The sequence below is a fragment of the Telmatherina bonti genome (genome assembly GCF_933228915.1).
Source record: "Telmatherina bonti genome assembly, chromosome: 15".
Classification (NCBI taxonomy): domain Eukaryota; kingdom Metazoa; phylum Chordata; class Actinopteri; order Atheriniformes; family Telmatherinidae; genus Telmatherina; species Telmatherina bonti.
Window position 1 is genome coordinate 4,387,100 of NC_136613.1, and position 15,705 is coordinate 4,402,804.

A 15,705-nucleotide genomic window follows, 5' to 3' on the forward strand; every position below is an offset into this window, starting at 1 on the left:
GACCTGCAGCATGCAGTAATCCTCCGGCTCATCTAGTTAGCGCTGCCTGGCAGTGCGTGGGCGAGGCGAGCGCGTTATTTGCTCCCTTCTGAGGAAGGCTCGCCCTCCATGTTTGCTCCTTCATCAGCTCTCATTACCAGCAGTCTGGACTTATTTCACTCACTTATCCTGTTAAATGAAATATTTTACATCCTTAACTAGGACTTGCTGCGTGTTGCATCATGTGAGACGGTTCCGTGCAACATTACGGCTTCATGCGGCGTTTTCAGGGCAAAGCGCCGCTGTCTGCATGAGTCATGGCAGGAAGATGCACAGGGAGAGCAGCCATTTGCATACCAGCTCTCAGGAGCTGCACGTCGGTGACTTCTGCCCGCCGGCCGCCGCAGCTTCCAGTGACATTCATCACCCGACTGGAGCTGCTTCCTGACTGCCAGCCCTGCACGATGCGGCCCATTTAGCTGGTCTTTCCGCTGCAGTGGGAGCGAGTAAAGCTGCAGCGTCAACACGCTGAAGAGGTTCGTTCTGAGGGTTCTGATGCACGTGAAGCTCTGCAGACGCCGGCGTCCAACCAGAGCAAGTTGTCTGAAACGCTTCACCTGTTTTTATCCTGCAGGCAGTGACGTTGTCATGAAACACATCTGCATCACATTTACACACAACCGTCAGAAAATGCTGCATGTTTTAGTTTTACTGGGACATTTTAACGTAAACCAGAAACCAGTTCCAGCCAGTCTGCTGCTACAGACCTGCTGATGGACTTTATGTGGTTTTAATGTTCTGTTTTATTTCTGCTTGGAATATTTACATCAAACTGTTTCTGCAGATACTTTATGAAAATAAAACAAAATAAAAATAAAGAACAAAACAAATACAAATAAATTAAAACAAAATATTTAAAATGAAATGAGATAAAATAAAACAACAAAACACTTAGAAAATCAGATAAAATATGGAGAAATATTTTTGTTGCTCTGTATGATTTCTAAAAATGTTTTTTAAAGATCCAAACTGAAACCAAACGTGATTTTTAGAAGGAAAATCTGAAAACTGCAACGTTTTTATGAACCGGTTGTTTAAATAAAGTTGTGATTTACAACGATTTCAGTAAAATAAAATGTCGGATAATCTGCGGAGAAAACAGAACAATGCATCGAGTAAAAGAAGAAGAAGAAGAAGAGAAGGGTGGAAAACCAGAAGGAGAAGAAGATGCAGAGGAAGAGGAGGGTGAAAACACAGGTGAAGAAGATGAAGAGAAACAATGAAGAATCAGAGAAAAGTCCAGCAGGAGGAAGAGGAAGAAAGGGATGAAGATGAAGAGGAAGACTAGGAAGAGGAGACGATGAAGACGAGGTGAAAGAGGAAATATAAGACTTCGTCTCTGATCAGCTGCTTGGAGACGAGCTCGGCGAGGATCCGCCTTCATCGAGAACGAAGAGATGAAGGTTCAAACTAGGGATGCACGGATACCGATACTGGTATCGATACCAAGCGTGTGTCCTCGTACCTGGTTTTAATAAAACTGTACCGATACCACACGAGTCAAGCTAACCAATAGAATATGCTAAGATAGGAGGAACCCCCCCCAAACAAAGTGTTGCTAGGCAACGTATCCTGCTACGTTGCCAAATCAGTAACATTCAGCTTTTTAGCAAGGAATGGTTGTCCTACATATTACACAGAGTAATGGCTTCTTATGCAACAGTATCTGGTGAAAATACAATAATACCTCCAGAATGTGGGCGTTTCTTTTTCATGATATATACGGAGCTACCGACGGAGCAGCTCTTTGGTGGAGTTCGCTGCAGCTGAAATCAGTCAAACCTGGCAACTCTGACAGGGTCAGTTAGGGCCGTTAGGACAGTTTCTGCAAGCAGCCTGCAGCTCTTGTTTGTGGAGAGAACTGCAGCGTTGAGGATCATTATGACTTGTTTAGATGCATTTTCAGACAGCCAGAGGCTGCTTCACGAGCCGCAAGGCAAGAGTCAGAGAGCCGCATGCGATGAGGAACACGGCACTAAAAGCTGGATCTTTGTTCCAAAACCACACATTTATAGTTGTATTTAGGTAAAATGTGCCAAATCAGAATAAAACTTGTTGAAATATTTAGATCTGTAATGTTATTATATTTGTATTGATGAGGTAACTTCAGAAAGGATGGGTCATTTATTACAACCTGATGAAATCTGACACAGTTATAACTGTGTAATAACCATAAAAATGTTCACATAAACAGATCTGGTATCGGCAGATATTCAGGTTTCAGATATCGGTATCGGATCAGAACTCCCAAAAACTGGATCGCTGCATTTCTAGTATAAACAGAGCTGAGATCACGTGCACCAGGATGTGGGCCGGTTTCCTGGAGGAAACGGCGTTCCTCAGAAACCTCAGAGTTTCTCTGGAGGTGGTGCTGAGTGGGGTGTGTGTGTGTGTGTGCATATGTTTCACGCTGCAGCTGTTTGGCGCCGGTTCTGTCACTTCGCCGCTGTGCAGAGAATCAAACATGGTGTTAAAGCAGCAGAGCCGAGCGGGTGAGACGTGGGAGGAGTGTGTGTTACTCACTGTAGGAGCATCCCAGCACCTCCACCCGGAGCCCCATCCAGCCGCTGGGGTTCCAGTCCAGGGGGACGAGGCGCAGGAAGCGCGTCCTCACCGGGTGGGACAGCTTGTTCTGGACCACGGCGTCCGAGTTCACGTTGCCGACGAACCTCTGCAGGAGGAGAGAGGAGAAGCTTTCAGCTGCCTGAACAACAGCAGGACTGCTGACGGGGCGAAAGCCAGGCCCCCTCTGCCCCCCTCTTCATGTAAAGCGATAAGAATCATGGTGGGGAGGAGAAATATGAGAATATCCGTGGCGGCCTGGGGGCCAAATGAAGGCTCTCATATTGAGTTTTTCTCCCTGCAGAGCTAAAAAACACAAAGCTCCGAGTACGACTGTGAGATGTCATTCTTCTTCTCCTTTTGCGCACCCCCCCCCCCCCCAACGCCAGACAACGCCAGAGGACATCAGCAGGGAAGCAGAGTGATGGAGGCTGAAGCAGAGAAATGACTGATCACTGGCTCGGCCGTTCTGCATCCGATCAATGAGCAGAGAGAAGACGGATCTTTCACACGGGGGTTCTGCCAGCGGTTCTGCACCCAGACAGGAAAAAGTCTGCTTTTTACTCGCTTTGGCAACAACAGAAGCAACGCAGCAGCGCTGGAAGCCGGTGGAAGGCTGCAGAACACAGGCTTCATTAAACACAGCAGCACCGGGCTTGTTGCTGGATAATCAAAGCTGCAGCGAGCGCGAGGCTGATTTATGCCCCCCCCCCCCCCCAGTCCGAAGCGGAGCCCAGTGACTTCCAGCACAAGCACCAGGCCCATTAAAGCGTGCACAATAAGTCACATCAGCACATCAGGGATTAACTAATAGCACCCAAGTTTGCTGGTGTGGTTAAAGCTCACACATTAGCTCAGCGCTGCAGCTTCCGGGGAAATTAAACAGGGAACGCACGGCACATGGTTACCAGGAAACACACCAAGCTGCAGCTGAAACATCGCTTTCCTGGACGAAACCAGACTGGAAGTACGTTCAAATCAAATATTCATGAGCAACAATAAGAGAAAAGGGAAGGCGAGGAAAACGCAGGCAGTCTGAGGAATAATTTATAAGCAAAAAACGTGGAACATTTTCTTCATTAGGACCTCCTGGGTGTGGACTCATCACGTCTGACTGACAACGCAGCAGACGGGACATCACTCGTCCTGATCTGAGAGCTGTAAGTAAGACCTGTTCCAGTCCAACCGAGACGCTTTATTTCATGTAAATAACCCAGAATTTCTGAACCTTTTTTTCAGGTCACATTTTCAAGATAAACAACATAGAAACAGATTGAAACGGTGAAGTAAATGACGATCCACCATCTGTTTATTATATCATCAGAAGATTCACAGAAGCAGAAGGAATCTCTGTAAGTTCAGGACAAAGCTGGATGCTGGTGATCATCACGATTCTCCTCAGAAAATTGCTTCACACACTCAGGACGACTCCTAAAAATTACTGTCTGTAAACAAGTTAAAAATCACCAACACCCAGAAATCTGGGTGTTGTCATGAACTTCAACCTAAGACAACCAACTGGGACAGAAATCTGGGTGTAGTCATGAACTTCAACCTAAGACAACCAACTGGGACAGAAATCTGGGTGTAGTCATGAACTTCAACCTAAGACAACCAACTGGGACAGAAATCTGGGTGTAGTCATGGACTTCAACCTAAGACAACCAACTGGGACAGAAATCTGGGTGTAGTCATGAACTTCAACCTAAGACAACCAACTGGGACAGAAATCTGGGTGTAGTCATGAACTTCAACCTAAGACAACCAACTGGGACAGAAATCTGGGTGTAGTCATGAACTTCAACCTAAGACAACCAACTGGGACAGAAATCTGGGTGTAGTCATGAACTTCAACCTAAGACAACCAACTGGGACAGAAATCTGGGTGTAGTCATGGACTCGGACCGAAAACCACATAATGGGCCAGAAATCTGGGTGTAGTGAAGGACTCCTGCCAAAAACTCGTCAGCCAGGTCGGAAATATGGGTGTAGCGATGGACTCGACCCAAAAACCACTAACCAGGACAGAAATTCGGGTGTAGTTATGAACTCCAACCTAAGACAACTAACTGGGCCAGAAATCTAGGTGTAGTGATGGACTCAGACCTAAAACCACCAACCAGGCCAGAAATGTGGGTGTACCAATGGACTCGGACCTAAAACCACCAACTCGGACACAAATCTGTGTGTAGCGATGTACTCAAACTGAAAAACCACCAACCAGACCAGAAATTTTGGTGTAGTCATGGACTCGGACCAAAAATAAAACCACCAACCAGACCAGAAATGTGGGTGTACCAATGGACTCAGACCTAAAACCACCAACTAGGACACAAATCTGGGTGTAGCGATGTACTCAAACTGAAAAACCACCAACCAGACCAGAAATTTTGGTGTAGTCATGGACTCGGACCAAAAATAAAACCACCAACCAGACCAGAAATTTTGGTGTAGTCATGGACTCGGACCAAAAATAAAACCACCAACCAGACCAGAAATTTGGGCCTGTCATGGACTCGGACCAAAAAAAAACACCAACAAGGACAGAAATCTGGGTGTAATCATGGACTCGGACCAATAAGACACGAACCAGGACAGAAATCTGGGTGTAGCAAAGGACGCCGACCAAAATAAAAAACACCGACAAGGACAGAAATCGGGTTGTAGTCAAGGACTCTGAGTCAAAAACCACCAACCAGGACAGATATTTTCTAATTTGTTGTTAAGGAAGAGATGCTATTTTATTCCGTCTCACCTGAAGTCATCAAGGTGTCTGTTCAGTTCTTGTAATGGACTACGTTTCCATGGTTACACCTTCCGAAGGCCTGCTGAGTATAATTATCTCCTAATTGTGAAAGAAGCAGAAGGCGGGTTCACATTCATACGGTTCCGACCATATCCCACGTCTGACGGTTCCGACGTTATCTCGCGTCTCTGACGGTTCCAACCATATCCCACGTCTGACGGTTCCGACGTTATCTCGCGTCTCTGACGGTTCCAACCATATCCCACGTCTGACGGTTCCGACGTTATCTCACGTCTCTGACGGTTCCGACCATATCCGACGTCTCTGACGGTTCCGACCATATCTCACGTCTCTGACGGTTCCGACCATATCCCACGTCTGATGGTTCCGACGTTATCTCACGTCTCTGACGGTTCCGACCATATCCCACGTCTGACGGTTCCGACGTTATCTCACGTCTCTGACGGTTCCGACCATATCTCACGTCTCTGACGGTTCCGACCATATCTCACGTCTCTGACGGTTCCGACCATATCCCACGTCTCTGACGGTTCCGACCATATCTCACGTCTCTGACGGTTCCAACGTTATTCCACGTCTATGACGGTTCCGACGTTATTCCACGTCTCTGATGGTTCCGACCTTATCTCATGTCTCTGACGGATCCGACCATATCTCACGTCTCTGACGGTTCCGACGTTATTCCACGTCTATGACGGTTCCGACCGTATCCCACGTCTCTGACGGTTCCGACGTTATTCCACGTCTATGACGGTTCCGACCGTATCCCACGTCTCTGACGGTTCCGACCGTATCCCACGTCTCTGACGGTTCCGACCTTATCTCACGTCTCTGACGGTTCCGACCGTATCCCACGTCTCTGACGGTTCCGACCGTATCCCACGTCTCTGACGGTTCCGACCGTATCCCACGTCTCTGACGGTTCCGACCGTATCCCACGTCTCTGACGGTTCCGACCTTATCTCACGTCTCTGACGGTTCCGACCGTATCTCACGTCTCTGACGGTTCCGACCGTATCTCACGTCTCTGACGGTTCCGACCATATTCCACGTCTCTGACGGTTCCGACCATATCCCACGTCTCTGACGGTTCCGACCGTATCCCACGTCTCTGACGGTTCCGACCTTATCTCACGTCTCTGACGGTTCCGACCGTATCTCACGTCTCTGACGGTTCCGACCGTATCTCACGTCTCTGACGGTTCCGACCATATTCCACGTCTCTGACGGTTCCGACCATATCCCACGTCTCTGACGGTTCCGACCATATCCCACGTCTCTGACGGTTCCGACCATATCTCACGTCTCTGACGGTTCCGACCATATCCCACGTCTCTGACGGTTCCGACCATATCTCACGTCTCTGACGGTTCCGACCATATCTCACGTCTCTGACGGTTCCGACCATATCCCACGTCTGACGGTTCCGACGTTATCTCACGTCTCTGACGGTTCCGACCATATCCCACGTCTGACGGTTCCGACGTTATCTCACGTCTCTGACGGTTCCGACCATATCTCACGTCTCTGACGGTTCCGACCATATCTCACGTCTCTGACGGTTCCGACCATATCCCACGTCTGACGGTTCCGACCATATCCGACGTCTCTGACGGTTCCGACCATATCTCACGTCTCTGACGGTTCCGACCATATCCCACGTCTGACGGTTCCGACGTTATCTCACGTCTCTGACGGTTCCGACCATATCTCACGTCTCTGACGGTTCCGACCATATCTCACGTCTCTGACGGTTCCGACCATATCCGACGTCTCTGACGGTTCCGACCATATCTCACGTCTCTGACGGTTCCGACCATATCCCACGTCTGACGGTTCCGACGTTATCTCACGTCTCTGACGGTTCCGACCATATCTCACGTCTCTGACGGTTCCGACCATATCTCACGTCTCTGACGGTTCCGACCATATCCCACGTCTCTGACGGTTCCGACCATATCTCACGTGTCTGACGGTTCCGACGTTATCTCACGTCTCTGACGGTTCCGACCATATCCCACGTCTCTGACGGTTCCGACCATATCTCACGTCTCTGACGGTTCTGACCATATCTCACGTCTCTGACGGTTCCGACGTTATTCCACGTCTATGACGGTTCCGACGTTATTCCACGTCTCTGATGGTTCCGACCTTATCTCACGTCTATGACGGTTCCGACCATATCTCACGTCTCTGACGGTTCCGACGTTATTCCACGTCTCTGACGGTTCCAACGTTATTCCACGTCTATGATGGTTCCGACCTTATCTCACGTCTCTGACGGTTCCGACCATATCTCACGTCTCTGACGGTTCCGACGTTATTCCACGTCTATGACGGTTCCGACGTTATTCCACGTCTATGACGGTTCCAACGTTATTCCACGTCCATGATGGTTCCGACCATATCTCACGTCTCTGGCGGTTCCGACCATATCTCACGTCTCTGGCGGTTCCGACCATATCTCACGTCTCTGACGGTTCTGACCATATTCCACGTCTCTGACGGTTCCGACCATATTCCACGTCTCTGACGGTTCCGACCATATCCCACGTCTCTGACGGTTCCGGCCATATCTCACGTCTCTGACGGTTCCAACGTTATTCCACGTCTATGACGGTTCCGACCATATTCCACGTCTCTGACGGTTCCGACCATATCTCACGTCTCTGACGGTTCCGACGTTATTCCACGTCTATGACGGTTCCGACCGTATCCCACGTCTCTGACGGTTCCGACGTTATTCCACGTCTATGACGGTTCCGACCGTATCCCACGTCTCTGACGGTTCCGACCTTATCTCACGTCTCTGACGGTTCCGACCGTATCCCACGTCTCTGACGGTTCCGACCTTATCTCACGTCTCTGACGGTTCCGACCGTATCCCACGTCTCTGACGGTTCCGACCGTATCCCACGTCTCTGACGGTTCCGACCTTATCTCACGTCTCTGACGGTTCCGACCGTATCTCACGTCTCTGACGGTTCCGACCGTATCTCACGTCTCTGACGGTTCCGACCGTATCTCACGTCTCTGACGGTTCCGACCGTATCTCACGTCTCTGACGGTTCCGACCGTATCCCACGTCTCTGACGGTTCCGACCTTATCTCACGTCTCTGACGGTTCCGACCGTATCTCACGTCTCTGACGGTTCCGACCGTATCTCACGTCTCTGACGGTTCCGACCATATTCCACGTCTCTGACGGTTCCGACCGTATCCCACGTCTCTGACGGTTCCGACCGTATCCCACGTCTCTGACGGTTCCGACCGTATCCCACGTCTCTGACGGTTCCGACCTTATCTCACGTCTCTGACGGTTCCGACCATATCTCACGTCTCTGACGGTTCCGACCATATCCCACGTCTCTGACGGTTCCGACCATATCTCACGTCTCTGACGGTTCCGACCATATCTCACGTCTCTGACAGTTCCGACCATATCTCACGTCTCTGACGGTTCCGACCGTATCCCACGTCTCTGACGGTTCCGACCATATCTCACGTCTCTGACGGTTCCGACCATATCTCACGTCTCTGACGGTTCCGAGTGTTAACAGGAGATTACCACTGAGAAACTTGTTGGCTCCACATCAAAGATCTTGTACGCCGACTGGATGCGGAGGTGTTGCAGTTCAAGTGTTCTGGATGAATCTGAGCTGAATTTATGTTAAGACGTCTGAATACATATGAAAACGCTGACGTCCCGATCAGGAGATCAATGAAAACACGTTTAATCTGTCTGTTAACATGTTTAAAATGAGCTCATTACACCTCACATGACCAAGACAAAGCCAAGGAGGAAAGACACCAGCAGACAGAGAGAAACTGATGGAGGTTTTTCTCCTGGTTCTGGTTCTGATGGAGGTTTTCCTTCCTGGTTCTGGTCCTGATGGAGGTTTTCCTTCCTGGTTCCGGTCCAGATGAAGGTTTTTCTTCCTGGTTCTGGTCCAGATGGAGGTTTTCCTCCTGGTTCTGGTCCAGATGGAGGTTTTCCTCCTGGTTTTGGTCCAGATGGAGGTTTTCCTCCTGGTTCTGGTCCAGATGGAGGTTTTCCTCCTGGTTTTGGTCCAGATGGAGGTTTTCCTCCTGGTTCTGGTCCAGATGGAGGTTTTCCTACCTGGTTCTGGTCCAGATGGAGGGTTTTCCTCCTGGTTCTGGTCCAGATGGAGGTTTTCCTCCCGGGTTCTGGTCCAGATGGAGGTTTTCCTCCTGGTTCTGGTCCAGATGGAGGTTTTCCTCCTGGTTCTGGTCCAGATGGAGGTTTTCCTCCTGGTTCTGGTCCAGATGGAGGTTTTCCTCCCGGGTTCTGGTCCAGATGGAGGTTTTCCCTCCTGGTTCTGGTCCAGATGGAGGTTTTCCCTCCTGGTTCTGGTCCAGATGGAGGTTTTCCCTCCTGGTTCTGGTCCAGATGGAGGTTTTCCTCCTGGTTCTGGTCCAGATGGAGGTTTTCCTCCTGGTTCTGGTCCAGATGGAGGTTAGAACCGGTCCATAATGAGCTGAATTGTAAACGTTGAGGTCTTAGTTGTGAATAAAGCTGTATTGACAGTTTGAGGTGAAACCTGCAGGAAGTGGACAACCGTCGTCTCCAGCCCTCTCTTTGTTTACCTGCTCCGACGACACCTGATGTTTTCCTCAGCAGAAGCATCTCTGTGACGTTCCAGCGGTGGAAAGTGTTGCGGCAGAGTCTCCATGCAGGGACCGAGTGCAGACGCTCCGAAGGGCCCGTGGGCTTCGGGTCGATCTGCAGACACGGTGACTTCATCTCTTCTATTTACGTGTCTGTCGCCGTGGAGCAGCTCCCTCCCCGTTAATTAAGCGTCTTTACGCTTCCTCTCCGGTGATGAGCTCCCTCGTGTCAGTTTTCCTTTGTGCTGCATGCAGAACAGGCACATACGTTTATTCTAATCAATCCGCTGGGGAGAGATCTTGCTGCTGGCGCTGAAGACGCTGCGGAACGATCCAGAAGGTTGCTGAGAAGTTAAACAGCCTGAGGGAAGATGGAGTTAAGACGGAGCTATGAGCGCATAACCTTGCTAGGAGGGAAGAGACTGTCAGCCGGAAGTCTCCGCTCTGGTCTCACGTTTCCAGCAGGAACCTTTCCCAGCCCGCCGGTTCTGGACTTGGTCCTGCTGATGAAGGTTGGCTGACCGATGAGCCTCATCATCTCCCAGTAGTCCCACAATATTCACCGGAGAACCATTATGAAGGATAATAAGTGCACACCTCAGGAAGCAGATCGTGGAGGATGGCGTAATGAAGACATAACTTTCCCCCCGCAGACCTGAGAGAAGCTTTCTCCTCTAAACTCTCATTTAGGAGCTGATGGCCACGGAAAGCAGAGAAATTCCAGCGTTCAGATTTACACATTCAGTCTGTTAAAGAGCGACCCAGTCCAGAACCTGGTCCAGGTCAGAACCACGATTATCCAGACCTGCTTAGAAGAGCTGCTCGATTATGGCAAAAACTATAATCACCATTATTTTGACTGAAATTGAGATTTTGATTATTTAACACAATTATCCTTTTATCTTTAACAACTTTTTAAAAAACGTCTTTAGGATTCCACATATTTCAGAAAACAAACAAATAAGATGAAGCTTTGTCTCGACAAAGTACAAATACTGAATATTAGTAAGGATTAAACAACGCTGCGCGTCGTGGTGTTCTAGACTCTGTGTCGTGCATTATAACCGTCTAATGTACGGTTACCAGTTGTTTAATCCGGTTATGCCACGGTGCCACACAGTAAATATTTTATAACAAATCTGTATTTATTTTCTACAACATTTGCTGAAGTATCGGAAACATTTTACGTTGGCCTGGATGTACGTTTTATGCCAAACAACCGCTGTCAGGCTGCAGCACGTTTCTCTCATCCACCTGTTAAAAGACGGCTGATCTGAACCAGCTGGTTAACGCGTTGCTATGGTAACGCCCCGTAACGGAGGGATATTACAGTGTTTAACTGGCTGAACTATGTATAGGAAAATAATGCAGCCAGTTGTCACTGACAATGGTATAAACTATGTTTAGGTGAACTTCCACAACCTACTGCAGTTATTCTACATGGACCTGCAGCCGGAGCCGACTGAGACTGGCCGCCTGGGAGTGCTTTAGGACGGGAGAGGCTCCCGCTGCTCCTTCCTTACAGTAACTGCAGAACAATATGTGCCTTCAAGTCAGTCGCCAAAACACCAGAAACGTCTCTAATAACTCCAGTAAAAGCTGCTAGATTTGTCGCTTTTAACAAAAAAAGTCTCCAGATTTAGTGAGAAAGTCTCCAAGTTGGCAACAGTGTCTGAATGAAAGCAAAGCGGCTGTGGGAGGAGTTTACAGCACAGCGCTGCAACGCCAGAGACGCTCGATTAGCAGCTGAAGACAGCAGGAGAGGAAACTGCAGAGAGAAAAATAATCACACCCTTTTAGTTTTATCATCGTTGGAAACCCAGATCGTACTGAGATTACAATCTGATTAATCGCCCAGACCTACTGCTTTGGTTCTGGCTCCAGGGAGGATCCGTCCCTCCTTCAGACTAATCTGCACTGATCTTCAGTCCAGTTTCTGTTAACCTGAATAGTTCAATGTTAAACTAAACGTGAATGAATGAATGAATCTATTTTCGTGTCTGGCTCTGTACACAGCCCGTCCCTTTTCTGTTGTATTTTAAAAACTTTGTTTAGATTACTAATATTTTATTTTACATTTAATTTTTATTTGATTTATTTAAATTTAAATAAATCAATTAGAAATTAAATGATTTATTTTTAATGAAAATCTTTTTACTTCATGTTTCAATTTTAAATTTTTTAATTTCACTTAAAACTATTTTTTTTCTATTTACTTTAATATTGTATTGAAATTTTACCCATTTTATGAAATTACTCCATTTAATTTAAATTAATTGATTTAAGTAATTCTTTTAATTAAATGATTTATTTTTTAAAATATTTGTTTCCATTTTAAACTAGCCATTTATTTATTTTTTCACATTTTATTTAGATAATTCAATTAATTGTTTCCAGACATTAAAATGAGCATCTTGTAATTCAACATCCATCAAGTCTCAATAAAGTCATAAATAGAAAAATAATAAACATTTAAATCTCCTAAATTGAGGTTATTTCAGAGTTATGGTTCATGTGTTTAAAGGAAAAACAACCGTAATGTAAAAACTTTGAGTGGAAATGAGTTAAAGTGTGTCGGACGTTTCCACACGCAGCTTATAATGATTATCATTTAAGCTCCGAACAGTTTTACGCATCAGTCATAAAACTCTTCACAAGTTTTTCCACCAAACTCCACTTTTCAAAGTTCATTGAGAAGAAAAAACCAGCAGGAAGACGTTTGCTTAAAACTGCTCTTAATACGATTAATTCTTCATGTATCCGCTTCCAGCAGCCAGATGAACATTCCCCTCACATACAGGGACAAATAAAGGAACGAGCAGATGCTGCTGGATGCAAACATTTTAATTCTTCCTCTGGGGATGAACTGTTCCAACATATCCAGCACAGCGTTGGCGCCATTCCTCCTCTGAGGACCAGGACCGGCTGTGTGACGCGATAAGAATCCGAGTCAGAACGCAGCTGCTTGATGATCCTACAAAGCTTTTATTGAGCCATCATCTCAGACATGGTGACCAAAGGCGAGTTTAAATTTCCTGTGCAACATTAGCTCAGTATGAAGTGCTATTACCGCGGCGTTGGAAGAAGAAAGGAAATTAGCAGCAGAAAATGAGTCTTTAGCGCTCATGCAAACACATTTTAATCCTCGTTAGATCCCCATCTACCTGAACTGTTAACATGCAGGAAAATTAATGTTTAAATATTCCCCTTAAGGAGGAGAATTTGTTTCACACATTTATTCACCGCTGCATTAAAAAGAGATTTTTAAATAAGGCTTTGCAAGGATAATGAAGGATAATATGGACTCCCTGCTGGAATACGTTCCTCTTCCCACCTATGAATATTTGCTGCTAATGAACTCTGGAGGAGATCGCAAACACACGGAGATTTAGGTTAAAGCAGGATTTAAAACTGGGGCGCTGCCGAGTTCCAGTCAGAGTAAATGGTTTTAATGGCAGAGAAAGTCCTGGAAACCCGGCGGCGGAGATGCCAACAACATGGCCGCAAGCTGAAAGCCGGAACTTTCAGCCAATCATGCGGCAGCATGCGCTCACGCAGACACGATGAAGTTCAACTGGGATGAGGAAGAACGAGGATTCCTAGCCTCGTTTCCAACGACGTCTCCTGGTTGCTACGCAGCTTTTTTTACTTTTCTACAAGAAAAAAACGGAAAGTTTCTGGAACATCCGATCCATCTGTTCCCGATCCGACCCTGAAGGGAGGAGCTTAACGTGCAGCTGTCCTCTGATTGGTTGAAAGAGTCTTCACTTCCTGCATGACTCAGCAGTCAGAAAAAAACGTTTAAACATTCGGAGGATTTATTGTTTAACAGGAACCTGCAGGCGCCTCGTATCCAGGCGGCTGAAATGAGTTTCCTCCGCAGGGTGGCCGGGCTCTCCCTTAGAGATAGGGTGAGGAGCTCGGTCATCCGGGAGGAGATCAGAGTAGAGCCACTGCTCCTCCGCATCGAGAGGAACCAGTTCTGGTGGCTCGGGCATCTGGTCAGGATGCCTCCTGGACCTCCCTGGTGAGGTGTTCCAGGCACGTCCCTCTGGGAGGAGACCCCGGGGAAGACCCAGGACACACTGGGATTATATCTCTCGGCTGGCCTGGGAACGCCTCGGGATCCCCCCCGCAGAGTTGGCAAATGTGGCTGGGGAGAGGGAAGTCTGTGCTTCCCTGCTTAGGCTGCTGCCCCCGCGACCCGACCCCGGATAAGCGGCAGAAGATGGATGGATGGATGGATGGATGGAGGAGCCTGCAGGAAGTCCACCCCCCTCCTCCGGTTCTTGGTCGTCTTCTGATGGCGTTGCCGTTGGTTCGAGGCCACGCCCACCCTTAGCCACGCCTCCATCAGCTGCATCTGTTAACTCGCTTCCTCAACATGAGCTGCGTTTCCGTCAGTTTTTCACTAAATAAAAACGATATTTATGAAACTTCGACAAACCACAGTTGCGATTTGCAGGAGTTTCCTTTAAACAGCATTTCGCGAACAAGCTGCGATTCTCGTAAAGTCTCGTACGAAAGAGTTACAGCTTATGCTACTTATCTACGAAACCAGGTTGCGTTGTTTCAGGATTTTCTGAATATGCTTTTAAAGCCTCATTTCTCTTTCTAATTCCGTCTTTCCATCTTCTTCGTCCACACACACTGCGCCATCTTTACCTGAAACTGGTCACGTGACCCTGTACGTCTTGTCTGGTGATGCGTACATGCGAAAAAGTCTTTCATGGTATACTTCTACATAAACCCGTCTGACAAACTTCATGAAAGAACCTTTTAGCAATATTTGAGAGGTTTTTAGGAATGCCGTGTTTTTGTTTAAAGTTTTTATTGCGATATTTAGGTTTTGCGTAAATCGGGGGGTGATGGCACCGCCGCTAGTGTCTGTTTCATTCTCTCAACGCCTCCCTTTCCCTCCTTCACATCTCATCTCTCAATCCCTCCTTCATCTTCCTCCTTCCATCTACCTTCATCCTTCTCTCTTTCTTGCTTTCCTCGGCTGCGTTTGTCCCTCTCATCCCTTTTCTCCAACTTGTTCTTCCTTTCTCTCCCTTCCTAACCCTAACCCCCCCGAGTGGAGGGGTCTATTCAGTGGAAGATCGGCACCCCCACCCTGAGCGACTGTGTGATGCTTCACATCAACATGGAGCAAAATCTCCTTTGTAGAGGTGGTTGGCCCCAAATGCAGGAACGGGAGGCAGGGATGCCGAATCAAGGTGTTTTATTCCAGAACTGAACCGAAGCGAAGCCGACGCAGGAGGCTAACAGAAGTACAAACACACTGGACCAGCAATGGGAACAGAAACCAAGGGGTAGAAATGCAGGGGAACTAAACAAGACACAGGTGTGATGAATCAACTAATGAGTCCAGGTGAAGCTAACGAACGGGAACAAAGACTAAACCAGAAACAAGACACAAGGGAGCTAAACATGGAAGACTACAAACTAAAACAGGAAACTGAAGATATAAAACACATCATGACAAGTTTCCACTTTGTTCTATCTGTGACACAGATAGAACAATTAATTAAAAAGGAGCCTTTTTGGCTTAGTTGCTTTAAAATTTCAGCTTTTCATCCTCCAGAAACTCCTCAGCGAACATTAGCTGTAAGCTAGGTCTGTGCTAACCTAGCATGCTAATCCTGAGCAGCAGGGAACTTCTCTCTCTGCCTGACACACCAGACTTTGTCATAAGACATGTTCAG

General features: G+C 47.6%; 1 protein-coding gene across 1 annotated transcript in view; it reads right to left on the bottom strand.

Annotated features, from left to right (window-relative positions):
• The window catches only part of cntnap5a (contactin associated protein family member 5a), a 177,171-nt gene that overhangs the window by 107,420 nt on the left and 54,046 nt on the right, over window positions 1–15,705 (bottom strand). The window contains 1 exon segment of the mRNA XM_079254873.1: window positions 2,563–2,710. Coding sequence (XP_079110999.1) covers window positions 2,563–2,710 — 148 coding nt within the window.